General features: G+C 42.1%; 1 protein-coding gene and 1 long non-coding RNA gene across 5 annotated transcripts; both read right to left on the minus strand.

The window, feature by feature from the left end:
• Positions 1-1,319: 1,319 nt before the first annotated feature.
• On the minus strand, positions 1,320-23,399 carry LOC135181401 (carbonic anhydrase 2). 4 transcript variants are annotated; one of them, XM_064154568.1, is made up of 7 exons: positions 23,183-23,393; positions 22,472-22,669; positions 12,952-13,070; positions 11,499-11,591; positions 10,737-10,799; positions 9,636-9,791; positions 1,320-7,464 (listed from the first exon to the last, which is right to left on the minus strand). In XM_064154568.1, the coding sequence occupies exons 1-7, from the start codon at positions 23,214-23,216 to the stop codon at positions 7,345-7,347; spliced, it is 783 nt and encodes a 260-aa protein (XP_064010638.1). In that variant the 5' UTR covers positions 23,217-23,393; the 3' UTR covers positions 1,320-7,344. The 4 variants fall into 4 exon arrangements, with proteins under 4 accessions (XP_064010638.1, XP_064010641.1, XP_064010640.1 ...); XM_064154570.1 differs by lacking the exon at positions 1,320-7,464 and adding an exon at positions 8,317-8,960 and having other exon boundaries at positions 23,183-23,399; XM_064154569.1 differs by lacking the exon at positions 1,320-7,464 and adding an exon at positions 8,317-8,963 and having other exon boundaries at positions 23,183-23,399.
• A 1,178-nt stretch (positions 23,400-24,577) lies between these two features.
• Positions 24,578-27,774, minus strand: LOC135181408 (uncharacterized). The gene is made up of 2 exons (XR_010304855.1): positions 27,726-27,774; positions 24,578-27,561 (listed from the first exon to the last, which is right to left on the minus strand). It is a non-coding gene; the product is annotated as an uncharacterized LOC135181408 (long non-coding RNA).
• Positions 27,775-27,809: the final 35 nt, after the last annotated feature.

The following is a 27,809-nucleotide window of genomic DNA, read 5'->3' on the forward strand; positions in this document are numbered from 1 at the left end:
ACCAATGTAGGTCAAAATCCTCTAATTGATTAGCAGCCATCACTGTACACACACTGGGGATCCATGGAGGCATAAATATGTGTGCCTACCTTGCACTGCAGGAATAACAGGCTTTTTCAAGGCTCTGCTTTCATGGTAGCTTCCATGGTTTAACAGAACATCAGATCTTCTTAACTGGCAGAACAAGCAGACAACAGATTTCAAAACTGGATGGAAGAAGTGAAGCAACTTTTTCAGAAACCCATAATTATCTAGATGTGCGTGGAGATCCTACCTATTTCTCTCAAGATCCCTCTGCCTTGAAGTTAGGCTCTTAAAGGCATTCCTGAATCGGTCTTTATAATGCAGATTAGACTTGCTGTCTTAGCTAATCGAGTTTGTAAGTGCTGAATTTCCTAAGAGTCTGGTGTCTTTAGCTCTTCAGTCACTGGTAATGCAATGGCTGGGAGTGATGTCTGCCTATGGCCTGCTTTTCACTTGGCTCCCCGGCCCTCTTAGGCAATTAGCTTCATTTGAACATGGGTGTAAGCTGCAGCACAGGAGGTTCCACCTCAACACAAGGGGGAACTTCTTTACTGTAAGGGTCACAGAGCACTGGCACAGGCTCCCCAGAGAGACTGTGGAGTCTCCTTCCCTGGAGACTTTCAAGGCCTGTCTGGATGTGTTCCTCTGTGATCTGTGCTAGATTGTGTGGTGGGGGTGTTGGCAGGGGTGTTGGACTCAATGATCTCCTTGGGTACCTCTCAACCCCTAGCATCCTGTGATCCTCTGAGTCTTTGAGACTTTTTTTAATAATGTTTTTGTTTTGGGTTTTGTTTGTTGGTTGTTTTTTTCCTTTTTTTTTTTTTTTTAAGTCCCAGTGGAACTCTCTAGTTGCTGTAAGCAAAACCATTAGCAAAGGTATGGTGTCTGAAATGCAGTATTTTTCTGGTGGACTAGACATACTGCCCAGCTTTCCCCTGTTGTTAGTAGTGAATTCTTCAAAAGGCACAGTTTTGAACAAAGCACAGAGGGCTGAAGATGCAGGTAAAGCAACTGCTAACCACAGAGAAAATATTTTGTTTGGCTTGATGTGGATTATTTGTTTTGAGTGCTAATTGGTGTATCTTTTTTTTAATTTCATATCCTCTCTGAGACAAAGGGTTTCAGAATGACAAAAATAAACACTTTTCCAAGATTTATGTTACTGGAAGCATAAGATGTTGAAGGAAGAGAGGCTTCTCCTTCTCAAGAATTGGGGCTGACATTTATCAATGCACCCAGATGTATTGCAGCAATGACACGTCAGACCCAGTGCCTAACAAATCATCATTCATACATTTCATTATCATCATGTAACTTTATTAAACATAGTAAGGTAGTTGCATGACAGATCAGGTTATCATCATGCTGACATAATTATTACTCAGAATGAAAATAATCTCAATATACCACAAGCTTAGACTTTTTTCCTCTGTTTGGTATTTTTCTTTCTGACAGGGAAAGATATTTTCACAGTCTCTTCTTCTCCTTTAACCTAGATACCTGCTCAGTGCTTGCAAAATCCTTGGAGAATTAAGAACAGATTTTCTTGCTGGAAGGATCTGACATTTCTATTTACCTGAAGAGTTTACAAGGACTAGATAACTAGATGAAAATAGAGCTTTACTCAACAGAAACTAAGATCCTGTAAATGACCAAAGAGCTTGGTCAGCTTCCTTGACAGGAAAAGTCCCACTAGCCCAGCCCACTCCCATGCAAACAGAAGCCATCTCTAGAGTGACAAAGGGAGAGACGGATTTCAGTAAGACTACATTTACCCCATTAGCTGCTAGTCTGTGGGTTTGTGAGGTATTTGGAGGGTCAGCATCCTAGTGTGGAGGATGAAGCTGTGTAGAAATAATGTGTTACACAGTGCTTCATTGGGGATCTCTCTTGATTCTTATGGGATGCTCTGACAGCCTTGAAAAGCTTGCATCATTCATGGTTTTCTTGTCCTTTAGCCACTAGACTGATTATCAACTTAAAACAAGGAGTAAAAGGACTGAAAATAGCCCTCCAAGAATGTGCAGAGCATGAAGGAATAGTGCAGTCTTCGTTTGACACTCACAGCTTTGGGGAACCTTTGTGAAGCAGCAGGATAAACGAAGAGCCTTTCCTCTAGCCACCTTCTAGGTTAGAGGTAATTCCTCCATCCTATCCCCTTTCCCACTATTCTTTTGGATAAACCCCTAAGCTGAAATCCAAAAGAACAGGATACCTTACCTTTTGGGTGTTTGGCCTCCTAAGTAAACGCCTCATGGAAGGAGAATTGCTTTTCCTGAGTGTGGCACGACAATTGTACTTTGATTAATGGATGGAATTACTCATGTCTTTGGTTAGTCACATGTTTTCATGATCAGGCCCTATTTTTTTTTACCTTGTTTCCCCCCACACCATATTTGATGTGACAAGCTGCTCTTCTTCAGAGAGGAATACATCAGGAAACATTCCCAACATTAGGAAATGTAGAACAGAAAATGATGTTTAAAGAAGTCACAGCAGGGGCACTTCACTCACTCTGGGATTACTATGTTTTATATCTGTAGGCTTTATCATTTATTGAGTGCTTGGTTTTGCTTCTAAAAATAATTTAAAATACTTCTGTTTCAAAATGCTGTCTGGGCATGGTTTTCACCACTAGTCAGAAAATATTTAAGAGTCTGATGCACTTCTATGGAGTAGGAGGAAATTATGTTTACCACTCTCTTTTAAGCTGATCTGCAAAATGCTGTGCTTTGAACCATCTCCCAGGAACAGATTCTGAGTGAGGCTGGTGGTTTTTCAAGCTTGTTTTTCTCTTTTTCTGCAAATGTTGCCCTTGTTTTCTGTAATATTTCTAGCTTTTTGGGGGGTATGCTTATTAATCATTAAAATAATCAAAAGCCACATTCATTGCAAGTATCTAGAGGCACTTTGGGTTTGATTTTTATTCAATTAATATTTTATTTAAGACTGTCATTTGAGAAAAATGCAATTAGACTATTTAGAGTAACTTTTGGAAGAAATACCATTAATAAAGTGAGGAAGAGATGCATTATCCCAATCACAATATTCTGATGTGAGTATCATCTATTAAATACTGTCAGGTGGTGTCCTCTCAGCTTACCTTACTAGAGTGAGCTGAATATTTAGACCTAGTCTTTAGGCTAGTAGATCAGTGCCCAGGAGAGGGACTAGATGTGCCTTCTATGAAACCTGTCAGCCTTAGCATGGCTGTCATGCCCAGAGACATCTTTTGTGTAGTTCTGCAGACAAAGGTTTCTCTCTGTTACCCCCTGCTCAAAAGCACTCAGGCGCCTCACAAGCTTCTTTTCCCTGTTTGATATGGGGCTTTCCAGACAGAAGGTGGCCAGCACCTTACAGCAAATTGTCTAGGTCCTTGGGTACTGAGTGATGTTACAAGACTCATTAAAACCTACCCTTCAGGAAAAATATGTAGTTAATAGCCACCTGTGTTCTCTACATATATATTTATTGCATACTGTCCCAGGCATTTCCCCTTTGCTTCAGGGTGTGAACTCAAGAGCAGAGACTGCCTCTTGTACGTATACACAATGCCACATACCATGTAGGATTATAAGAACAGGGATTGGATATTGCACCTTTCAAAATGTCCTGAGGACATCTTTTTATTGTTAATATGCTGCAGTGCACTGGCATCCTCACTGGACAAAACTGACTCTGGGATTAGGAGCAACATAGCTACACTAAATTAGCACCAAGCCCTGTTGACAATCTGTGTCCATGAGCTCTGGCAACATAGTTACATTGCTTTGAGGTCTAAAGTGATCATCCTGAGGAGCTCCATGTTGGATGAACATGAGAGCTTGTAGTAATCACTGTAATCCACACTGAGTTGAGGTTGGACCTAAAATGGCTTTGGTTTGTGGTTTGGGTAAAAAAGAGCCAGACTTATGTCTAAAATTAGGCATGGAGCCCTGAAAAGCTTTGTTGTGTTACTTCTCACTGTTTCATATGGTGATGGTTTCAAACATTTGCCTGTTGCAGTCTACCCTTAGCAAGTTGGTGGCTGGGGAGTCTCACAGCCTGGCAGAATCATCAGTGGTATTAAGGCATACAGTCCTTTGCCATCATACTGAAAGAGGAAGTGGGCCAGCAGTGCAGTGGTCAGTTGCCAGAAAGACTTAACATATATTAAACAGCGTAAGCAACTGTCACTAGGTGCTACATGACTGCATGAGATGCTGTGGTTTGGGAGAGGAAGTGGCTGATGTTAGAGGGTCCCTGTGAATTTTCCAGTAAAGCCACTCTGTGTACCTTCATCACTTCTCATTTGTATGATACTACATGTGACACAGCTGTTGCTTGCAGGGCTTTTCTTTCATGAGTTAGAAAATCTTAAGCTGTCACTCAGTGAGAGATACTCTTCCATAAGCTATCTGGTCTTCTATAAATATTGCTGACTCCATGCAGGGCATTATTATCTAATCTCCTAGGGAACATCTCTAATCACAGTCTGCACGCCCATGTCAATCTAGGACACTGCCAACCCTTCGAAACAGCAGTGGAGAAATCATAAAATGTTCTCACACAAGGAGTTGGCAGGCAAGTGCGAGACAGGATCACAAACTCTGCAAAATGAACAGTTTGCAAATGAACATGCTTCTCTCTTCTTCCCCCACCAAATGTGCTGGATGAGTATTTTATGATGATTTCAAATTACCACACTAACCTTCTCTCTTGCCTCTTCGGTTTTTTTTCCTTCTAAATAAATTTTCCTTTAATCAAGGCTGCCTACGTGAAAATAACACAATTATCTGCAGTAGATTATCTTCTGTTCTGTGATCAAAGTGAGCCTTTTTTTATATTATAAATTCATAAACAGTTTTCCAGTTGAAACAGGCTCTAGTGTGATGTTAGAATGGTTGTTCTAATGCAGTGGAACAATTGTAAGACCTAATTGCAACCTCTTCATACAAGCAAATGGTGAAGGAGAACAGAGGTGAGGAAGAGTAAGTGGATGGTTCCATTCACCTTCAGCTTAATCTAACTCACCATTCAGGAAATAGAATAATATTGCCAGGGAAACTGTTTTCTTCTTTTCTGGGTTGGCCTTCACGCATTTCTTTCTTGAAAAAAGCACATGTGTCTAACTGCAGTGTGGGTTTGTAATAAGGCCATGTACCTTCTCATGCTGAAGTTTCTTTTATGTGGATTTGGGGCAGCTAAGTTGATTCACTTAGAAAGAAAACAAAAAGAAAAGAACAGTGATCCCTGGTAGACCCCATAGGTAAGACATGGAGTAAGGCTCTTCCTCTATACCATGTATGTGATTTATAGACACCATCTTGCACTACCTAGCTGAATATAAAAGTACTTCAGATGCAGGAGAAATAAGTATAGGGCACTGGCAACACTCCAGGTAAACAGCCTCCTGCAAACAAAAAGATAAAATATATGGCTGATGGTGCTTGTCTTTGCTATTACATACCATTTGAGGAAGCAACCTTGAAGTGCAACAGAGTATGAGATATGAAACATTTTATTGCAGTAGTGGTTAGAACTTCAGGTGTCTTTCCAGGTTTTAACTCTAGCTGTTAGGCAGAAGTTTGTATTCTATGTCACACATCAGCCTGGACACAATTTAAGCTGTACAGGTACCTATGCAATTACCTCATCTTAGAAGGTCTTAGTACCAAGCAATCTGGGTATCATAGCTGTAAAGATATAGGCTTAAAAACAGAAAATCTGGGGCTCACACACTTTATTTTTTAGTGTTGGGAGTTCTGTAACATGTAGCCATTAGGCAAAGGGCAGGGCTGCTATCTTTGAGAGCAAGAAAAACCATAGTAGTTGCAACTGCTAGCAAGCACTTTGCTTCAGCTTCACCCAAAGGAAGCTACTTGCTGAAATAAGTAGTCCTAAGTCTCAAATGCCATCCAGGTATAGTCCTGGGCAACATGCTACAAGAGGCACTGTTTGAGCTGACAGGTTGGATCAGATGACTTCCAGCGATCCCTTCCATCTTTATCTACCCTTTGATGGTGGGTTTCCTCTGTGGCTTAAAGCTGCCAAAGCAAGCCCCATGTCTCCAGTCCACAATTCCAGTTTTAGAGGTCTAAGCTCCATTACACTGTTTAGGGAACAGAAGTGTAGCACTTAGTCCTGTGGGTGACAATTAGTCAGAAGAGTATTCAAACCACTCAGTGTGAAGAACCTGCTGCAGAAGAGACAAGTACCTTGTAGGTCAGTTTGGAGAGGCTGAATTTGCAACAACCAACCTGTGGCAGAAGAACATTTTGTTTTCCTCTTCTGGGTGAGGGCTTGCTTTTTTCCCCCCTATTTGGGGTGTATGGGGGGTGTTTTAAATAGGGAAGCTTTTCAAAAGAGATTTGACAAGAGCTTTGCATTGCTCAAAACTAACACCTCCTCCTGCTGTTCATAATAGAGCTACTTGGAGAAAAATTCCTAACATATCCTCATAAAGTTTGCACTTATCTTCACTGCCATTAAAACCAATACCCAATTGTTTAGCAATTATGCTTAATATACAATGATGACAACAGAAGGATGACTCCTTCCCTGGGTTAAAGTAACAGTACAGAAGCAAAACTATAATTATAGATTTATTAGAGAACTTATCTAAAATACAATATTATTTTACTCTTTAAATTAGAGCATATATTATTTCAATGAAAAGATATTTTGTATTATTTCTATGGTAATAACAACTTTTGAAGATAACACTTAACTGAGAACATCTTTAATTAAAAAAATCCAGCACTACCATTAAGACAATCCAGGTTGTTGACAGCATGGGTAAAAATGTAAAACTGTCTCAAAAAATATTTACATGTCAGTTTCTTAAAATCTAAAAAGTCTAATTCCCAATATTCATTTTGCTTTACTTTCTCAAAATACTTTTTTTTTCCTATATCATATCTAGATTCTGTATTCCTGTGCTTTTCACAAAGCTTCAAGTTACTGTTAGTTATGTGTACTATCACACCAGTAGATGAGGTTTCTTAAAATGGCTTATTTCACTATCACCTTATCCTCCCCCCAAGTAGCCAACACACTGTTACACCGAAGTGTCAGTTGCAGTAATAGTCACCAAAATACACACAGCCACCGCCCCACAACCCCCAGTATGCATCTCCCAACCCCACACCTTAAGAAGCTTTTCCCATTTGGCCAAGAGCCATTCACATTTCAATAGCTGGCATTTTAGATGCAGAGCAAAATAAAGAACAGATCTGGGAGACAAGATGTTGCCAGGGCACGCATCGCAAAGGTTTGATTTGTGCTTAGCAAAGGGGCTTCTCACAAACACAGCAACTTCTAACACACTCAACGCTGAGGTTACTGGAAGGAAGCTCTGACTTCTCTGCTCTTCAACGGCTGACATGGGCGCCAGTTGTCCACCATATGGCACATGGGCTCATTCTCAGCATTGAAGCAAAGGCCACGGAGTTTGCACATCTGTGGAGAAAGGCACAAATGCATACTTGTTTCACCAGGACTATTTGAGTTGTACACCTTAGGCCTGAGTCAGAAGGCCCAACTCAAAATTTTGCCAGTGCTTGTGGTCTAGACATGGCATCATCACCCATGCGTGCCTTGCATTTCATCCATGCCCCTTCCTGCCCCTGACACAAAATATCCTAGCAAGAGCTAAGAAAGCACATTATATAAGGATGCAGGCACACTCAGTGCCTTTTACTCAAGACCTGAACTGAAATCCTTTCAGAATCCTTTGCAAATTGTACCATTTGGCCTCCTTTGAAAGTTGCATTTTTCTTACCCTTGGGTTAAATGAGACAAATTCGTTCAAGGTTTCTTGATTTTCAAATACTATGAGAGGGAAAACTACTCCATATCAGTAGGAGCACTGTGAAGCTTTAGTGCTTGTTCCTAAAGTGAAACTGGTGTTTGCACAATCAGCAATAAAAGCACCTTGATGTCTAAGTAGGCATCTCCAAAACCAGTAGAAAGATTGTGCCAAAATTCCAAATGGGATCTCACAAAGACAGAACTGCTGACAAATGTGTAGGTGGGATTCAGGATTTCACACACACAAGGCTGCAGGCCAAGCTTTCTTTCATTCAAGGGGGAAGGCCTCCAGTAGTGACCAGCCTAGGAGAGGACTGTTACCTTCAGGACCAAGTAGAACAAGAAGTACAGAAGTCAACCACTGCCAGGAACTGCTGTGTCACTACAGTAAATGATAATGTGCTTGTCACACCCTGCTGTAACACCCAGCTTTTTCCTGTCTGGGAAACCAACTTCAATCCACTGTCACCTTTATAGTTTCTTGTTTTGTTCAGGTTTAGAATAAAAAGGCAAACTGCCACACACACTGTTTTGATCTCAAATCCATCTTTCAGATGTCAGTGGTAATAAGGGGTGTGGAGTGTGCAGGAAAGGCAAGTGGAGTCTTTTACCACTGGTAGGTGGTTAAATTAAGGTGTAGTAGGGAAAACTATTTTGGTCAATGTGTTCCTGTCCTTTAATAAAACCATATTTGCAAACTCTAGGCTATCAATAGCAATACCAGTAGTTTAGAACAAGTAAACTGTGTCAGCTTTAATGCTCCCAGGCAGTTTATTAATGGTAATCATTGCTATAATTGTTTCCAATAGTTCATCCTTAACATAATAAAAGATAGAATAAATGGCAAGTCCCACAACAGCTCAGTTGCACATTTTTCACACCAGCTGAATAAACCCCTTAGAATTATGTGGATATTGTTAGCATGTCTGCCATTGATAAAAGGGATTTAATAGTTTGAAGGGTAACCCAAAAAGCCCTTCAGGATCTAGATTCTATTTATATCTCCCAAGCACACAGATGGTGAACCCCAGGATGGAATCTTGCCTCTATGTAATTTCATTAATGGATAGTGCAGAAAGCTAGAGCCAGGAGTGATTCAATCTGCATGAGCTCCTTCCTCCTGGGCAGACACTATCCTCCAGGAGCTGCTGAACAGAAAAAAAGTTTCTTTTCAACAAGACTTCTGGAACAGCAAATTTTGCCTCTCCCAAACAGGGCAGCTTCATTAGGATAGTCACAATTCTGTGTGGGATTTCCTGGTCTGTTCTGAGCTAAACAGAACTTTTTAAAATGAGCTCATGAGCTCTGTGTTCTGGCAATGCAGAGAGATCCACACTGATTACAGATCTACAGTGTGACTCTGGGGATGCAGAACACATGCACTTCACATGCTTGGTTGATCCAGTATCTTCAGGGCAAGTATACCCAGACAGGTGATGTGTGCACACATAGCAAACCCGCTAATGCTCACAATACATGCCTGACTAACTCTGCATGTGCAAACAGTCCTTTCGAGCATGCTACTATCTTCCCAGGTCTTTACCTCACAGCAGCTCTAATCATATATCTGGAAAGCCTGATTAAATTTTCCCTGGACTGTGTTCAAATGAGAGCAGCCTTACATTTTACAGCAGACTACTTCCACATACAGAAGAGGCTAACCACTTCAGAGAGATGCTCTTGACATGTGATCTCGCTAGTACCCTGAGTAGCTCTGCAGTTACACAAACTGCCACTTCAAAGATTACCTGGAGGGCTGAACTGAAGCACTCAGTTTGACTCCAGCACACATCTACCGGCACCGTTCACTGCAGACTTACCTGCTCAGGGCTCACAGTGATGGGCTCCTTCAAAACATGCCAGACCACGCATTCAAGCAGTGGAGGAGTGGTCAGTGAACCAGGGTATGTCCAGTAGTCTCTGCATGCAGGAAGCAGTCCAGTGGGGTCAAAGTTTGTGAAAGAAGCTTGCTTTCCCTACAGTAAAGGAAGGTGAGCTAACATCAGGGGAGACACCACATACACACACACAGAGCTTGCAGTAGTAAAAGCTCCTAGGAAAAGATCTGTGTTTACAAAAAGGTAGAAACAGCTTGGCCTGAAGTGTTGAGTGTCTCCTGCAGTAGATTTGTGATCAAAGACTTTCAGAGATATTTTTCATTTTTAAAACTTTTAAGGTATTTGTTTCTCATTTCAAATGTTTAATTTATGTTTCTTGATCCTAGAGATATGATTTGTCCTTGTTTGAAGGAACAATGAGATTTCAGATGCCATGCACACTGATGGCTCTGGAAATGCAGAACCTGGGAGACCTGTTGGACAGTCCCTTGTAGTAAATGGCAGCAACCATTCACCTCAGAGGGAGTCCAATGACACAGATGATAGTGTAGTCTCATTCTTCACCTTTCCTGTCCACATTTCTCACTGGCACAGGCCTTTACCTGTTATCAAAGTAGTGATAGTCTTCTACTACTAGAAGAGTAGTTTGGAACATGCATTTATGTAAGCTTTTCCTAAAACTACCCATACTGCTTTTGCAACAGCACTGAGGTAACTCTGACTGCTTGTAGTATTCTGGAAGCGTGCTGAGAGGCCATCAGCAGAGTTCACTGCTATCATAGCCTTACCATACAATGACAAACAGTGTCAAAATCGAGAAGATGAATCCTACCCTACAGGTTTATAATGCAGTTAAGACAGAGAAATGTAGTCACACGTGCAAAATGACCAGTGCCTGTCATTCCTTGCCCTCTACCATAACTTCATTAGAACCTCTATTGCATTTAGGATTCTGCTGGTGGCAGAAAGGTTTCTTGTATATGCAGCAGACTGGGTTGAAGTAAAATACAAAATCTACTTTCTGAAGAAGACAACGCAAGACATATGTGACTGGTGTCAGTCACCAGAGACAGCAACTATTACCTTGGTTTGAATGGAGCTGAGAGCATCCACAACTTTCTGTATTTCAGGCTTAGCATTTCCTACCTGTAACACAAACCAAATGAAAAGAACAGAACCATGCACTCTCACAATACCTTTAGCTTTCTGTTGTTGTTCTCAAGGAAACATTTTCCCAGCACAATTTCATTACATAACAGGACTATTACAGCAAGAGTGACTGGAATGATCTCTGTAAAATCATGCCAGTAGGCAGCCAGCAAATAATGGGTCAGCCAAGGATGCTAGGCAGAAGAAAATTATTTTCTTTTACAATGCACAGATTTCTTTTTTTTTTTTTTTTTACTTGAGCTATTCTTTTTTCATAGAGGTCACCCAAGACTTCAATGAAAAAAGAAAGAATAGCTCAAGTAAGGACACAGTGTACAGTGCTGGGGCGCAGTCACCTTCTCCAACTAGCTGTGGAGACAATTCAATGAAGACAAAATGCTCTGGACATTGAACACTGACAGAAAAAAAGAGAGGTGCTAGTCAGGCTGATCTTACTGCAAATTCATACACAGGTGGGCTGCCCAGTTATGCACATCACCTTTCATCAAGAGCAGGACTGGCAGCATCACTGTATCATATGTAGCAAAAGCCAAGAATTTGGAGCATCACCTAGTTTGCTATGGTGTTAGATAGTACAGCATAATGCTGCCTTATTCTATGTTCTAGAGTCTTAGGTCCCCCCCAATGAACATACTGGACTCAATGAAAAAATACAACAGAAAAGATTTAACTAACCTTCATGAAGATGCCCACCACAGCCAAACCATCAGGATGCTTCACAGCTTCAGCAAATTTACCATACTTTACATTCCAGTGAACAATATGGAGCTAGAAGCAAGAAAATGAGAAGCACTATGAAGATGATATTCCATCCACAATACTTTATAATGAGGATTCAGGGAAGTAATTTATCAGCTTTTAAAAGCAGATGGTGTTTTACCATTGAGATTTAAAAACCTTTGCAGACAATTAAGAATTTGTGGCATCATTCACCTACTCTCAAGTTTCATTTATGTAACAAGATTTCTGTCATGTATTTTATTTTGTTTCCTCACTCTTATTCTCAGAGGAGTTTTAAAAGGCAAACTGTCTCTATCATTCTGCTTTTTAGTCTGGTGAAACTCCTGTTATCTTCAACACAAGCATTTCCTTCATGCAGCCTGCAGGATTTTGATGTAGTATATTAATACTATATATCCTGGAGTTCTTATCAACACTGAAGCACAAGGATTATCAGCAGCAGAAGCAGCAGAGAAGGCACATTAACTACAGATTTGACCTGCAATCTAGACAATTTTGAAAGTTCTGCCCAGCTCACATCAGCCAGCATGTTGCTTTCTTTCTCTAGTTATTTGTAATTGAAGTTCATCTGTGTGGTTCCCCACACGTGCAAGTCAAGTTGACCAAGTAATTATGTCACTGTGATCAGATGCAAAGCAATGTCAAGCTTCTTAGATAAGACAAAAGCTACTTTTCTCTCAAACAAATGGAAAGCCAATGAATTTGTGGGACCATTTTATTTATCTGTCAATGCAAATCACAGCTATGTTCAATCACACATGTGTAAAAATACACGTGTAAATGTGTATTTTTAAAAAGTCTGTCACAGCATCAAAGAGATAGATTACTAGACAGGGAACAAGGAAACGTGGAATGCAAGGCATTAAAGTCACTTCATGTCTGTAGTAGTCTTAAACAGTCCAAGGGATGCATGGAGTCTTAAATGTACTGCAAAGAGTGTCTACTCTCACTTTGCTACCTGCCCTCTTTACAGCTCCTTTGCTATTGAAAGGGTTTGCCCCAGGATGATTCTGTTCTTTTACATAAATGTTTTTTGGTGTTAAAAATTGAGGCCAGGAAAAGGACATGCATGAGTCAAGGTGCTGCATTCTACTTCACAGTTTTCAGGAAGGCAGGGAAAAACTAGGAATAATTAACACAAGGTCTTCTGCTTCTGCAGTCTCTTTGACATCAAGTAGATATTAAAAGAGTTACGAGAGTCCTTCAATTCTAATCACTGCTCTTGCAAGGTGCAGCAGCACTGTACCAGACTCTTCAATGATAACTTCACCACCTCTTGTCCTATGAAGGTCTCTACAAAAGCTGCTACTGTGGTGGATCATTAGAAGAAAATGTCATAACCAACTCATTACACACAAAAGACTGGGGAAGGTAAAGCAAGTCTTACCTCTGCATCATATTTCACACCATCCACTGTGTGCTCAGATCCTTGGCCCTCACAGGATCCCCAGTGAATGTGAAATTGGACCAGCCTGTAGAGTCCATCCAGTGCCCCTCCTTGCAGCACTGTAAAGCAAAGAGCCTTTATTAGCATCTCGACGTTGAGTTATTTGAATTGGAAGGCCCATCTCAGGTCTCCCAAGTGAATTACAGTTCATCACTCTGCATGCTGCCATGCTACTCCAGGCTATCTTCAATGGCATATTGCTGCAATACACCAAAATCAGTAATGCATGTATAAAAACATAAGTGACTTCAGTGTCTCATCAGCAGTTTAACAGGCATGCCAACATTAGAGGTGACGAGGGAAGAGCTAAGGAGGCAACTTTTCTGTCACCAAATAAAAAGGCCAATAAAAAGAACAGCCTTTGTAAGAGGCTCATAGAGAGCTTTTTAAAGGAAGTACAATTGAAGACAAAATCATCTTTCACTTACAAATGTACTTCTGTCCCTTCACTTTAGACACTTTATCCATTTAGGCCTTAATCCTGCAAATCCTGTGGCAGATTGGATTGAGTAAAATGCTTTAGGTTCCAAATTAAACCTAAACACCTGTTAGCTGTGGATTGCAGCAAAGTGAAGTGCTAGGTAGAGCGCAAGGCACTGCAGAGACATGTGAATTCAAGTCTCTTGTCCCTCCCATCCCTTAGTCCTCAAGAACGAGTTTTTAAAACAGGGGTGGAAATGGCAGTGCCTGCAAAAGCAGATTTTTTCTTTTAAACCGCAGATTGGAAATGCATTTGCTCCTGCTCTCCACCAGCTGTCATCATTCCTGCTGTGGGATTACTGTAAGTGGAGTGCTCAGCCACACAATCAATTAAACAGCAGCAAGTTCCCCTGAGCTCCCTCATTCTGCCTGTTAGTTTTAACCTTGTACTTAAAACTGTGACCAATCACCATCATGATATGCAGGATCAAGCCACACTGATGCAAAATGTTCAAGGCACAGACAATGTTTCCTCTAGTGCAGCAGAAAGCACAGAACAATAACAAATAGTTCTATTAAGTAGAGCTGTTTATCCTAGTTATTAGAGCAAGGTTTCATCACACTGCTTTGTGTGATGGGTTTTTTCCCTGCTGTCTCAAATTCATAATTAAACCTTTAAGGTGTTAATATTTTAAAATGTAATTTGAAGTGTCACATGCCTTAGAGATCAATTTCTCTATATATACATAAATATATAAAGTGACAGAAGAGTGTGGACATCAGGTATTACATGTCAGTGTGCCCTGTGCATGTGCTACAAACAGAATGGTTCTATCCAGTAAAGATGCCTTCCTCTCAGTCTGCAGTTAGACACCATCACAGTACGTGCATGTGTGGCAACATACATCAAATGCAGATAGGAAACGGTCACTGTCTGTTCAGGTTTGAATAATCCTGATTATAGGCAAGCATGGACAACAACAGTTATGGATACTTTGCAATCAGGTGTGAAAGATTTGACTGAAAAAACAGGAGTACGTGAAAATGAAAGACATATGAACCACACAATTTCCCCTGTGTGCCTTATACATGTAAAATTTGGGGTCAGTGGACAAATTTAGCATTTGTCTGGGACTCCTTTGGTAAATATATTTAGAAGTCTCACAACATGTATTTTTATTTGAAAAATGTGGATTTATGTTCCACTGTAGTCTTTGTTATTTCAGTACTGTAGCCAACGCTGAACAGCCAACAGACCAAGGCTTGCTCTACCTATTGCCAAGCTCTGCAATACAAAGAATGGCTACTTAACTGAACAGGAACACATCTTATTCTACTGTTACAAGTTTCTCCATGTGCTATCTGCCAAGAAGCATGCCTGTTTTCGAGCACAGGACTAGAAGTCAGGACACTTTTTCCAGACTGGTGACTGTAAACGTGCATTAGCTCCTTTGGAAAAGGAAGCAATCAGTTGCTGTGCCTTCACAGAAGCAAAAATCACTTAATCCACACAACATTATGTTTCATTTAAATAAGATGCCACGCAGTTGCAATGTTTCAGTTTCAGTTCCTTTGCCTGATGGTCTTGCTGCTTGTTGCAGGTACAAATGGACTGAGGTTCCACCATTCCTGCACCTCATAAAGCACTAGCACAGCACAGGTTAATCTGCCGTTATTAACCAATGGAAAGCATGCTGAATAGCAGACCCATGCAATCCTCTTAAACCCACTTGAGGTGGTATTGCTCTATGTGAAGTTTGCTATAGTCTCATGAAACTCAAAAGATGCAGAAAAACCTCTTTGGAGTTTTTGCTTACTTTTCTCATTCTGTGGTTCTCAAATCCAGCACTACCTTATTTTGACTCACAGCAGAGCATTCAAAGAAAGTAATAATTAGATTAGTGTAAATGACTACAAATTCAGCAAGCTTAATTACAGAACAGCCCTTCTTTCAGCCTACATGAAGCCATTATTTTTGTTTAATATTTCTCACCCTTTGCAAAGATGTAAAATTTAAACTTAAATGGCAAAGTAAAAGTGTTAGAGCTTCAATTTTTTTTACCAGAACAAGATTTTTATATCAGAAATAAATGTTTCCAGCTTTTGCATCACCAAGATCATCAAGAATTAGAGCAACATGCACACTAGGAACTTCCCTATCCTTGTCCTATGTGATGCAAAAATCAATTCAGGCCATGCTGAAAAGTCCAACCTTCCCATCCCCACTTTTTTTTTTTGAGGGATAGGGAAGTTTTGATCCATATTTGAGCACCTGCTTGATCATTAGCTCCTTCCTTTTGAAATGACTACTAGTGAAAACCACACTGGATATACATGTGTGGCTGTGGTCCCTTTGGTTATGCAGCACAGCTTCAGACGCAGGCTGAAGACAGCACAAGCCAACCTGGAAAACACATTTTCTTACAGGTTCAACCTACACAACCCAATCTACGTCATAACCTGGCCTCCATAGAGATGTGTAACAGTCCAAGACATGACAGCTTAAAAATGTTGGGTTTAAATATTTTCCAGTTATTTGAAATGATAAAATTTTTATCTACTTTGCTGAGACTACAAAATGGTAACTTCTTAATCTTCTGCCCTTTACTGAAGAAACTGTATTAGTAACATCCAGCAACTCTGCTGTAGTTCTATTAAATCATCTCGTAACATTTTCTAAATTAGGTGAATGCAAGTCTTAGCAGCGCTAATTTGGAAACTCAAATAACCCCATGAACTGTTCCATTTACGTCTGTGGCATTTCTTAAATAAAGGAGGTCAACTCCATTTGTCTCCCTTACACTTTCTTATGACATTTGGCAACACATAAAAATTAAAGAGCATTTTGCTCCATCTGGGACAGCTGTTTACTGAGGCCACACAACATCACTGTCCTATTTAAAGGCAAGTCACTGGGTAGTTGCCCACGAAGAAGAGAACAGCTCTGTCAGAACTACTGTGGACCTCTCCATACCTTTTTTCAGGAAGTGGCAGCATCCACAAGTCTGAATTTTTGCAGGAATACCGTGGAATTACTGTTATTTAGTTACCTCCTACAGGATGTTCTCTCTATACAGAGCAGGGCACTGATAAATCTCTGGAAAGCAATAAACCTGTCAAAGAAGTGATCTAAATGGCTGAACTACAAGACAGTTTCATCAGTTAGAGTGAATTCCTTCCTGTCATACAAATTGGTGTGGTAAGAAAAATACTACTCTCACACTCTTAACTGAGAAGATGAAGAATGAGAAAATGTCCTTTAAATGCAAATCACTGACAGCAAAGCTCCTTCCAGGAGCTGAAATAATGGTCCATTACAGCACAACAGATGTCCAGAGCTCCAAATCTAGGATATTTAGTTCAAATTGAGACTCTACCACACAAAAACCCAGCAAGCAGCAGGACATTTCAACCATCTACTATTGATGACAGGCCTCTTGCACACATATTGCTTTGGCGTAAAGAAAGCCATGATTTTTCCATCAGCCTCTGGTAGGTGTGCACATGTATGCGATGTTGTGAGGCAAATGGTTATGCAAAGATATGCATATTATATACATTAATGTTTTGTAAGCTTTTGTGTATGCATGGACATCTGTACGACAGAAAACAGGCCTAAGACAGAGCAGATGAAGCAGAAGTAAAATCTCGAGCATCATGCACTATTAATGGCACAAAAGAAGCTCTTATGAGGATGCTCAGGGATTAACCTTGTGTTCTTATGCAAGGATGGGCTTCCCTGCCTGACTGACTGAATAGTTCAGATAGGGTCAGCTGTCGCTTCTCTGAAACTCAGAGTCCAGAGCACTACATTTTGTGAGATGTTTCCTTCTTTATATTATCTGTTTCAGACACTCCTTCTAGGACACTGTATCATAACAGGCAAGATAGGAAGACAGCACATAAACATCTGACTAGAGACATCATACTCACAGAAAACATCTGTAATAGGTTTTGGCAAAACTACAGAATTGATATCTCAAGAAAAAAAATACTCTTGCTGGAGGGTTAGCCTGGTAAGGCAACATGGATGTTCCACAGAGATAAACCAGAATGAATCAGCTGCCAAAATACAGCAGGTCTGCAGACATTTGTACCGACAGCAGGTCAGTGATTCTGACTCACCTCAGTTGAATTATTTCATCCCGACAGGCTAGCAGCCATAGAGAATCTGACCTGCTAAAAATACAAACTCATCTAGGTTCTTAATTTTGCTCTCACTCTCTGGAATCAGTGTTTATTTCTCATGTAGTCTTCTCAATGGAGATTCTCTGAGAGTTACAAAGTGCTGCACTGAGTCCCTGATCAGCCTTCAATCCTCATGCTTCACGCCATGTGACAATGCCTCTGTAAGAACTGAGCTGGAAGCATTAAAATGCTCTTAAAAGTAACAATTGTTTTAATGTCTGATTGTAATAGCTATAATACTATCTCAGTGACTGCTTACAGTACTGAAAAGTGCACATACCATGTTGAGATCTAATGAAGGATGAAGAAATGTTAAGGTGTGAGCATTGCCTCTAAGTACATAGCAGTCCCTCGTGCCTATAAGTAAATCAACAAATATATCAGCTGAGAAGAGTCATTGTGGTGACATCTGGCACACAACTTCATTAATCTTAAACTATTCCAAGTGGCCCCAGCTGATAACAGCTGACTAGTTGCTTCTGGTTTTGCACTAAAAGTGCCTCTAGTGGAAGAATTTGGAAGATGGACATTGCCATGATTCTTAAAAGGACAATCCATGTCAAATTTCTGCTGAGAAGTTGCATGTTAAAGGGGAAAAAAGATCCAATCGAAGTGAAGAAGGGCACCTTTGGGCTCTGTAAGGAAATGAAACATGCAGGACTGATCTCAAGCCCTCTCATCTTCCTTTCCTGTTCCTGGAAGCACTAGAGCTATTCTCAATACTTGTTTATGTCCTTTGCAGCTTCTGATGATCCCAGTTCACAAGACTTAATGGTCACATCTCCTATAGGACCCTGACTAGTCAAACAGTGCACAGCAGTACTTGTGGTACATGAGCAACTGTCCAAGTTCAGCCATCAGTTCTCCAATATATGATTGTGAATGGTCAATAAATGTGTCTAGCTTAGTCTGTAATGCCTTGTGGACCTTCAAACCATGACTGCATACTGAGAACATGCAGTATTATTCTGACATAACCAGTATTAAAACTTTGGAACTGGGAAGCCTAAAAATAGACTAATGGCAGTGACTTTGATAAACTGTTGTGCCTTAAAGACTGCAGACATGCTTGTTTCTTCCTCCACTTACCAGCTGAAGTGGAAGCGTAGGAAAAGAGCAAGAGAGACACAACTTTCAGAGTAACTCGGTGCCAGCCAAGCAGTGCTAACAAGCTTGCCCTTACTAACCCAGTGTAACAAAAAGATAGGTTTGTTTATGGTGAGTCAGAACTCAAGAGAGCTGAAGCATTCTTATTAATATTTACAGTTATGGGAAGAACTGGGTGCTATATTACAACTACTGGAAGTCTCCCAAGGGCTGCTAGTACCAAGGCTGATGCAGGATTTCATTTTCCTGGGTCTCCTCATAATTTTAAAGTTCTACTACGATTTAATGTTTGCAAAAAATGTCAGATTAAGTTGGGACTCTCTTGGATTTCACTACTACCTCTAGCTTAGCAAGAAAAAAAGAAAAGAAAAAATTAGGAGACTTGTCCACAAGCAAAAATTATCAGTACATTTAGTAATGTCTCTAGAGCCTTAGATCGCAGCTGAAATTCACTTCTGTCAGGTTGTACACTGAAATGATTGTATTTTAATATTCTTGTTATAGAATAAATTAATTGCCAATTGACTTCTTCCTTTTATAAGCTCAGGCACACAACCAGAAAATACAGAATACAGTGCCTACTACTGTGAGCATTTCCCATGTGAATTTCACATTTTATTTTCCTGGAAACTACACACAGAACACATTATTAGTATGTCACCAAAATTCTCCTTTGGGCTTTTGAGGTTTCCTTGAGCAAAGTCACTTCCTGTGGTCATAGAGCCCTGAGAAGTTACCGTTTATGTCTTTTGAAGTGACTGAAACAACACTGATGTCCTTACAGCAGACTATAGAATGTTTAACATGACAAAATAAGTACCATTAACAAGGTACTCCTTTACTATAAAGTTTCTAGAGCAAAGTGATTACAATTTAACATGCGTCAACACACTATTATTAAAAGAGCCGGCATGAGAACTAAGAAAACAAATCCAAGAGCTGAAGGAGAGAGACTAAGTAAAACTGGAAGAGGAAGTTCACTGTTCGTTTTCTAAGTACAAGAAAACATTCTGAAAGACTACAAGACAACAAGACAGAAGATACAAGGATATATTGGAGAAAATAATGAAATTTCAATAAACAAAAAATGTTTGTATAGAAGGCAATATAATAATACAATAAGGCTTGTGAGTTTCCTTTCCACATACCATTTCTATCAACCAGGAACTGAAAAAATGAAGGGGACTCACTTCAGGAACTGAGTCTTTAGAAGTGTACTCTGGAACGTAACAGCTGTCACACAATCCAAGAAATTTAAAAGATGTACTGAAATTGAAGATCTGGGGTAATTGCTTAGGAAGAGTTTTATGCAAGTGTGCGTTTTAGCTCTCACCTATTTTTACTGGACTTTTATTACCTGTATTTTTTATTGTAAGAACTCATTTTGCATACTACCAGAGATGCAGTCAAACAGACATTAATACCTAGAACTGCTGCTCAATTTACTTCACTATCATTAGTGATGAGTCTGAAAATTCTTAATGAATGGATCTCCTTCTTTGTGCGCAATTACGTCTTGAAGCTTATTCACAAACAATGGTCCCATGACCTCATTTTGTGCCTGCGGCCAGAGATAACTCATTACTGTATATAGGGCAGCACTGAGAAGCAAGCAACCCAGCCCATGGAAAGCGTTCACAGGATTTTGTTTCATTGCCTTCTGCAAAACGTACCAGCACATCACATCATCTCAGAGAGTTTCTCTCTGTGAGACTGTTGCATGCTAAGCAAGAACTTGGTTATAGCTAGCCACAGATTCAGAAACAGGCGTGCACCAAGCACAGTCAAGTCAAAGACAACTCTATTTTGTATAAGGAAAGTAGGTTACCTAGTTAACCGCATACAAATGAAGCCATTAAGCATGCTGCCAGGTAGATTCTATGCACTCTAATTCTCAATAGGAAGTGTGATACTGAAGGATCCACCATTACCTGTCTTCATAGACATCTGTTTAATGCCTTTTTCTAAAGAATAATCAGTTTCTGATTCACTAATAGAGCTACTGAGAATATTTCTACTTGCGACTCCTATCCTCCCACTCTGAGAGCTGTGTCACTGCTTATCTGTCAGAGGATGCCTGCCACAGATGTTCTGGTTCTGTGCTGACTTTCCTCATAAAAAGCATTTTTCCTACAGACATTTCTTTAGGTTACTACATGCTCCTGCCATTTTTCCTCCCAAGTTACCATATACAACCTAATTTTTACAGTCTTTCCAAATTTATGCACAAAGTGAATACAGTATAGTTTTGCTAGACTGAAGATCTGAACCTATTTCCTTTGGGCTCAAGGAGAGTAGAGTGAAAACACAATCCACTTCTCTGCATTCCAAATCACTTCTTATTCCCCATGATGCTGTTAAAATGAATGTTCATTCAACTCCTTTAGTTCCCTAGCACTTCAGAAAGGATTGTTTAGCTTGGAAAAGACCTTTAAGATCTTCGAGTCCAACCACAAACACTAAGGAGTCAAAAGAGCTTTTTCCCTTTCTGTTTTTTAAAGCCGTGCAAACGTTAGTGGGGATGCTCCATGTGAACTATACACCCACCTGTGTGTATTTATACAACTGTGAACTCCAAAGCTGACCCTTAATACTGCTCAGTATATAGACTGTAATTAAAACACAATGCTAACAGTCTGTTGTGCTGTTCTCTTACATTACCTGCAAACCCCTCACATTTTTAGCAGGCATGAACCACTTGTTTTCAGCACCATTCCTTAAACTGCACTGCCAGCAAAACTCTTGGGCAAAACAAGCTCTTGCTTGAGCAAGTTAAATCAAGCAGTATACAGAAATGGCAGTGACTTACGATGGTATTGGTTTTGCTATCCCACTTAAAAAACAGAGGCACATTCTTTGTAGCATGGTGATGATTTCTGCAAACTCACCCAAATGAAAAATTACAATTAAAGACAACCTACAAAGCCTTTTCTGCAACTGTGGCTTGGATTCCATCCACCCATCACTGCAACCATTACTTTCCATAAGGATTACTAGAAGGTTAGCTGGATTCAGCGACCAATTTCACCACAGTACAAAAGAACAGGGAGACGCTGTGGAACGACTGCCTGCCAGCAAACTCTGGAGGAATGTGTCACTTCCATTAGCTTCATCTAGAAAGCCCAGCGTTAAGAAATGTCAGGCATAATACTTGTTCAAGTGACAAAAGAACAGAAGAGGTATTTTCTAATAATTCCTGTTTCTGTACTAACCTAAGGAGAATACTGGCTTCTGAAATATGAAACAATATTTTGATAACTACAGAAACTATTGCCAAACTATTTCCACTTCAAGTTCTCAACTGCAATCCTTTGTTATTCTAAGCCTAGTTTCTTCCTGCGATGTATTTTGCCTCTTACTTTAACCATTTGGTCAGTAGCTCATGATGTGCTATGCCTGAAACTGTTCTTGTCAAAGAATCTTATTTGCTTTTTCTCTCCACAGCTGAGCTCTTATCCAAATCCCTCTGATTAAAAATAATGCAATTCACTTTCTGGAGTTTGAAGCAGGGCAGCTCGAAACTTCTCAGATAGATTTAGTATTACTCTAATAGGAGCTCAGCTTCCCGCTAGCCTGGAGGAGTCGTATAGGAATCTGGATGCTTTGAGGCTTGATTCTGACATTACCGAAGCCAAAACACTTGGGTGTTTTTCTGTCTTTAAGAAAACTCTCTGACCTCAGTAGACAGTACCGTTAATAGTAGTTTCTCCTATCTCTAACCCTGCACATGAAGGTGAGGTCTCACCTGACTTATCAGAAGAATCATCGAACTCCACGTTGAAGGAATGCCCGTTGTTGACGATATTCCTGGCCGTGCCGGCATCATAACTGAAGCTCAGCGGCTTCAGTGCGGGGTCGTACTTGGCGGACTTGGTGCTAATATCGATGGGAGACTGGCGCTCGCCGTTGGCGATGGGGAAGTGCTCGTGCCAGTGCGCGGGTCCTGCAAGACAGCGCGGAGCAGCGTGGTGGGAACAGACACGAAGCTCAGGGGTACGAATGACAGCCCTAGCTTCGGCAACCGGGATGCTTAACACCAGCATCAGCCACTACTGTTTGTGCGAGCTGCCAGTCCTGGCAACACCGGCAGAGGTGGGGGGAGCGCAGATCCCACCTGGGGACCCGGCAGCCCCCGAAACTCAGAGGCTGGGATTGTATACTGGGGTGTCCTTCCAGAGTCCACCCCGTTCCCCCTCTTCCTCGTGCCGCTCCCGAAGGAAAGGAATGACAGCAGGGACGCAGGAGATGCTCCAGGCACGAAGCCGGGCGCGCGGCTCGGGCGCAGGTAGCATCTCAAGGTTAAAAGGGAAAAAAAGGCTCCTCCGAGCTCATTCCCACTCCGGACAAGGGCTCGGTGCGACGTGCGGCGCCGACGCTCCGGGCACTCTCTCGGGAACCTGCTGGCAGGTGTCCCACACCGTGCCGCGCCGGAGCCCCTTACGCCGCGGGCACTCACCATCCTTGCTGCCGTACCCCCAGTGGTGGGACATGGTTCGCGGCTCAGCTCTGTCCGCGGAGACAGTCGCAGCGCTGTGACTTCGGCCGCCTCTTAGGGGCTTTTATAAGCTCCCGCCAACTCCATGCCCTTCTCCGCGGCCGAAGGAAGGGGTGGGGAGCGCGGACGGGGGCGGAGGGAGACTCCGCTGGGGGCGGAGAGAACCGTCCCTTATAATTCGCCATCCGCCGCAGCCGCGGAGCTGTCGAGGGCCCGCGGCCGGTAGCGCCGCCCCCTGGGAACCGGGCGGCGCGGAGCGGTGCGGCCCGGCCCGGCCCGGCCGCAAGCAGAGCGGGGGCGGTGCGCTCTCCCTCTTCCGCTCTTCTCTCCACCGCATTGCGCACCTGTGGCCGCCCGGACGCTACGCGGGGCGCTGCGGGCGCCGCCGGGCGCCGTGACCTTGTGGAGGCGGCGGCGGCGGCGGCGGATAGGGGACAGCACGGCGGGAGCCGGTGTTGTGCGTGTGTGTGCGCGGAGGGAGCGGCGCTGCGGGCCGCTGCTGCTCCCTACCGGGGGTGGAAGGAAAGGCCTGCTTGCCAGGGCAGTTGGCTCGGCAGGCTGCGGCGGGAAGAGCTCTGGAAGGGATTAGCGGGGATTTGGGGGCGGAGAGCAACGCTCTTAGCGGAGGGAGCTGCGGGCACGCTTCAGAAGAACGAGAAGTGTTTTGGGGAGCCTCTGTCGCCGCTTTGGGAGAAGCCGGCAGGTAGAGCTGAGCTTCCATCATCTCCACATTTAGGAAGCACGTAGTTACCGTGAGAGGGGCTCAGCTACCGCTCCCGGGGATGGACATGCGAAAATAAAACTAAGCAATACATATTTGAGATGTTTTTATGTTGCTCAATAGGCACGTTATAACTTTATCGCTGAACGGCAGGGATCAGACCTTGCCAGCACTTCGCCAACCGGCCGAAGTCGGTGGTTCACTGACCCGCGGCTGGCACCCAGCCTTTTCTGAAGGCTCTGGTGTGTCCTCTTGCTCCGAGCGGTTTTTGATACGGCAGTGACATTGTACTACTAGTTTATCTCATTTTCTTATTTGGACGGTTTATCCAAATGTGGGTTTAATCTTGAAAAAACAGCAACAACCACAAAAAAAAAAAAAAAAGGTTCTAATTTTACTCTGTTGTGATTCAGCCTTGGAGGTCTAAATTCTGTTGTCACTGAGGTTGCTGTAAATCTAGAATCGCAACAGCAGATTGACTGCATCGTTTACATTCAGCGTTGCAAAACGCGTCATTTGTTTTTATTTGTTAAGAAGGAGGAGAAGAGGGTACGTACAATGTGGTTACTGTTGGTAGTGGCAGAAGGAAGCAGCTGGGAAATTGCTTATGAAAATTAAAAGCATTTTTCAGACCCTTTCGATTGTAAGCAGAAAATATTTAATGCTTACTGCAGATAAACACAGTGTGTGTCCTCTCACATTTGCGAGCCTCTTAGCGAGATGGTTTAACAGCCCCAAAATGGAAACACGAAGGCAAAACTGCATATACAGAAGTTACTTAGAAGCGGCACTGGCATATGAGATGCAGAACACCAAATGGGAGTGCACAGGTCTATTAGGAATTCCTGGTCTGCTCATTATAGGTACTTTCCAGCTATCACTTCTAAATCTCTGGCAGCCAGTCGTGCTGCCACAGATCCATAGAGGCAACAGTCCCTGAAGGCTAAAGCAGAAAACATTCCTTTTTGTTGTAGAAAGGAGTAAGATGCCTGCACATTTCAGAAGCCTTCCTTCAGTTTAATATATATATAAAAAAAGAAGCAATTCAACCTGATTCCTCTGCACTCTCAGATGTCGAGTTTCCACTGACGTCAAAGGGAGCACCACATAAAGGACAAGTACAGGATTAAGCACAACACAACGTTTGGCATGGTAGTTTTTCTAGAAGATTTACTCATGATTCTTAGCAGGGAAATCAGGTCAGTCAACAGCATCACTGAGGGACTGGGATTTTAATTACATGGATCTTCACATTTTCACATTATTTCTACCAGTACATATGTGGTACAGGCTAAGCACATACAGACATGCATCCATAAAGAGAAGGTCCATTGTTCTTAATGTAAAATACCCATTTGCTTTGATCATTCAACAGTTAGCATTTGCAGGCTTGAGCCCATACCAAGAAACTTCTATTGAGAGCTTAGGTCCCGGATTCCAGCCTCCTTTTGTCTCCTGCCTGCATCAGACTTCTTTAATCTGTGACTCTGGTTTTATAGGAGTGCCTCAAGGAAAGCCATAAAGCTAGCACTGAGGAGAAGCTGGATACTGGAAACAGCACAGTCCAGATAACATGGCATACTGGCAAAGCTGCTCAGCAGAGACAAAGGCAAGGCATGTTCTCAGCAACAAAGGGATGCTGTACACATCAGCACAGTACATGCACCACCTGAGGCATCTCGCATAAACCCATCATGAGCTCTATAAACTTGCCCCTCTGCCACAGTTCTGCTGACATTGGTGGAATGACGCATGCTAGTGAGGCCTGCTTGCACGTACAGAATGTGTAGGAGCAGTGCCTAAAGCAAATGTTCACAAATCCTGTGATGGCAGGAGTATTATAAATACATTTCAAGCAATACAAATACAGGGAACAGATTAGATAATTACTGTAGCCATTTGATTACTCATGAATTTGACATTAACATTTTTGGGTAGAAAACATGCCAGTGTAATCTTGTCTTCCATTTCAGTCATTACTGGTACCACACACTGCTGATTTCTGGACACTGCTGATGCAAGCTGCTGTGAAATACACATTCTGATGCACTTTGAAATGTATTGTATTTAAGTTACCTGCTATGAGCAACTTTGGCTACACAACTAAGCCCAGTTTCCAGACTAAAGCTATTTGTTGTGATTCACTGAAATTGCATCCACTGGTAAAGCCATGTATGGTGCAAACCTAAGGTCAACAAAGGCATTTTAGTGTTTGGTTGTCCCAGAACTTAGAGAAATAATCAGTGTACACACCTTCTCATTCCAGGCTAAGGTACTAGTTCACGCATAGTGTTCCACTGCCTCAGCCTGATCTTCACAGCTCCCAATACTACTTCCCCATTTATATGCTACCATATCTTCTTCTTCAGCCAGGAATGTGTCAGTGGTCACCATCCTGACTTCTCATCTATATCTGTTTTTAAATATGCTCCATTAGTCTTACAAAATACCTTCTTGTGACTTCTGCAATTGATGATACACCATGTGGTAAACTGGTAGCAGCTCACCGTAAGGCTGATACATGTAAGAGTGTTGGAAGGCAGCAGCAGCAGCAGGAGCTCACCAGTGTGACTCAGTACAACACTGCACAAGCAAAGGATTTAAAAATGGTTTATAAACTAATCAAAGCCTTCAGCTTCCAGCTGGTCACAAGGCAAGTCACTTCCTTCTCCTCTGAGGACTAAATCTTGGCAAGAGATGCCAGTGTTCTTTGCAAGATGTAGGCGGTAACCCATATGGTCACTCGAGTTCCCTGCACACCAAAGTCAGCAAGTTAGAGTTTTTTCCTTTGAAAAGTTCCCAGCAGCCAAAAGGTTATTGCTTCTGAGATCTTCAGTGGGTTCAACAGCAGAACACTCTGGGTTTTTAGGCAGAGCAGATTCTGGAAAGTCCAGCTTTGGGTTATTCTCTATACCCAGTCTGCAGACACAGAATCATAGAATGGTTTGGGCTGGAAGGAGTTTTAAGGACCATCTAGTTCCAACCCCTCTGCCACACACAGGGACACCTTCCACTAGATCAGGCTGCTTAAAGCCCCATCCAGTGTGGGTTGGAAGGTTGCCGTAGGGTCTGCCCAGGCTGAACACCTCAACTCTCTCAGTTTGTACTCACAGTGGAGAAACTCCAGTCCACTGATTGTTATTATGGCCCTCTTCCTCACTCACTCCAACAGTTCCATGTCTTTCTTTTACTGAGAACACCGGAGCCAGACACTGCACTCCATGTGGGGCCTCACCAGAGTGAAGCAGAGGGGGAGAATCGGCTCTTGTGACCTGCTGGTGGTGATTCTTTTGATGCAGACAAGGATATGGTTGGCTTTCTGGCATGCAAATGCACAAGGAAAGGCCACGCTGAGCATGTCATGAACCAATGATAAAACATTTGTCATGGTGATCAGCTGGTATTTTTGCAGAGAAGAACTGTACATAAATGCCATCCCTTGGCTCAAGTAGAGGGATGCAGGCTTCTGGGAAACCCAGACTTGCAGAGCTTTTCTCTGGTTCCAGAATAAGCATCCACAAGGTGGAAATGTCTCAGCAATACTATCTCCTGGATCATACGCTGCGTAAGATCATCTTGGTCTTCTTTTCTCTCAGCTTTTAAGGTATTCCATGTATTCCTAAAGTAGTAGATGCAGTTATCCAACACATAAACAAGATGTTTCCCAGTCCAGATACCACAGTGTGACAACTGCTTAGAATATATAGCATCCTGCACAAGACTGTGAAATGTCATGCTGAGTTAGAAGGGCAATCACAAATGACAGAACACAAACATTTGTACCTTTTCAACTGCAAAGGAAGAGGTGGGAAATCAGTTATGAAACTGACCTACAGAGGAGAGAAACAGACAAAAAGAGAGGAGTAT

This window comes from Pogoniulus pusillus, chromosome 14 (genome assembly GCF_015220805.1).
Source record: "Pogoniulus pusillus isolate bPogPus1 chromosome 14, bPogPus1.pri, whole genome shotgun sequence".
NCBI classification, from domain to species: Eukaryota; Metazoa; Chordata; class Aves; order Piciformes; family Lybiidae; genus Pogoniulus; species Pogoniulus pusillus.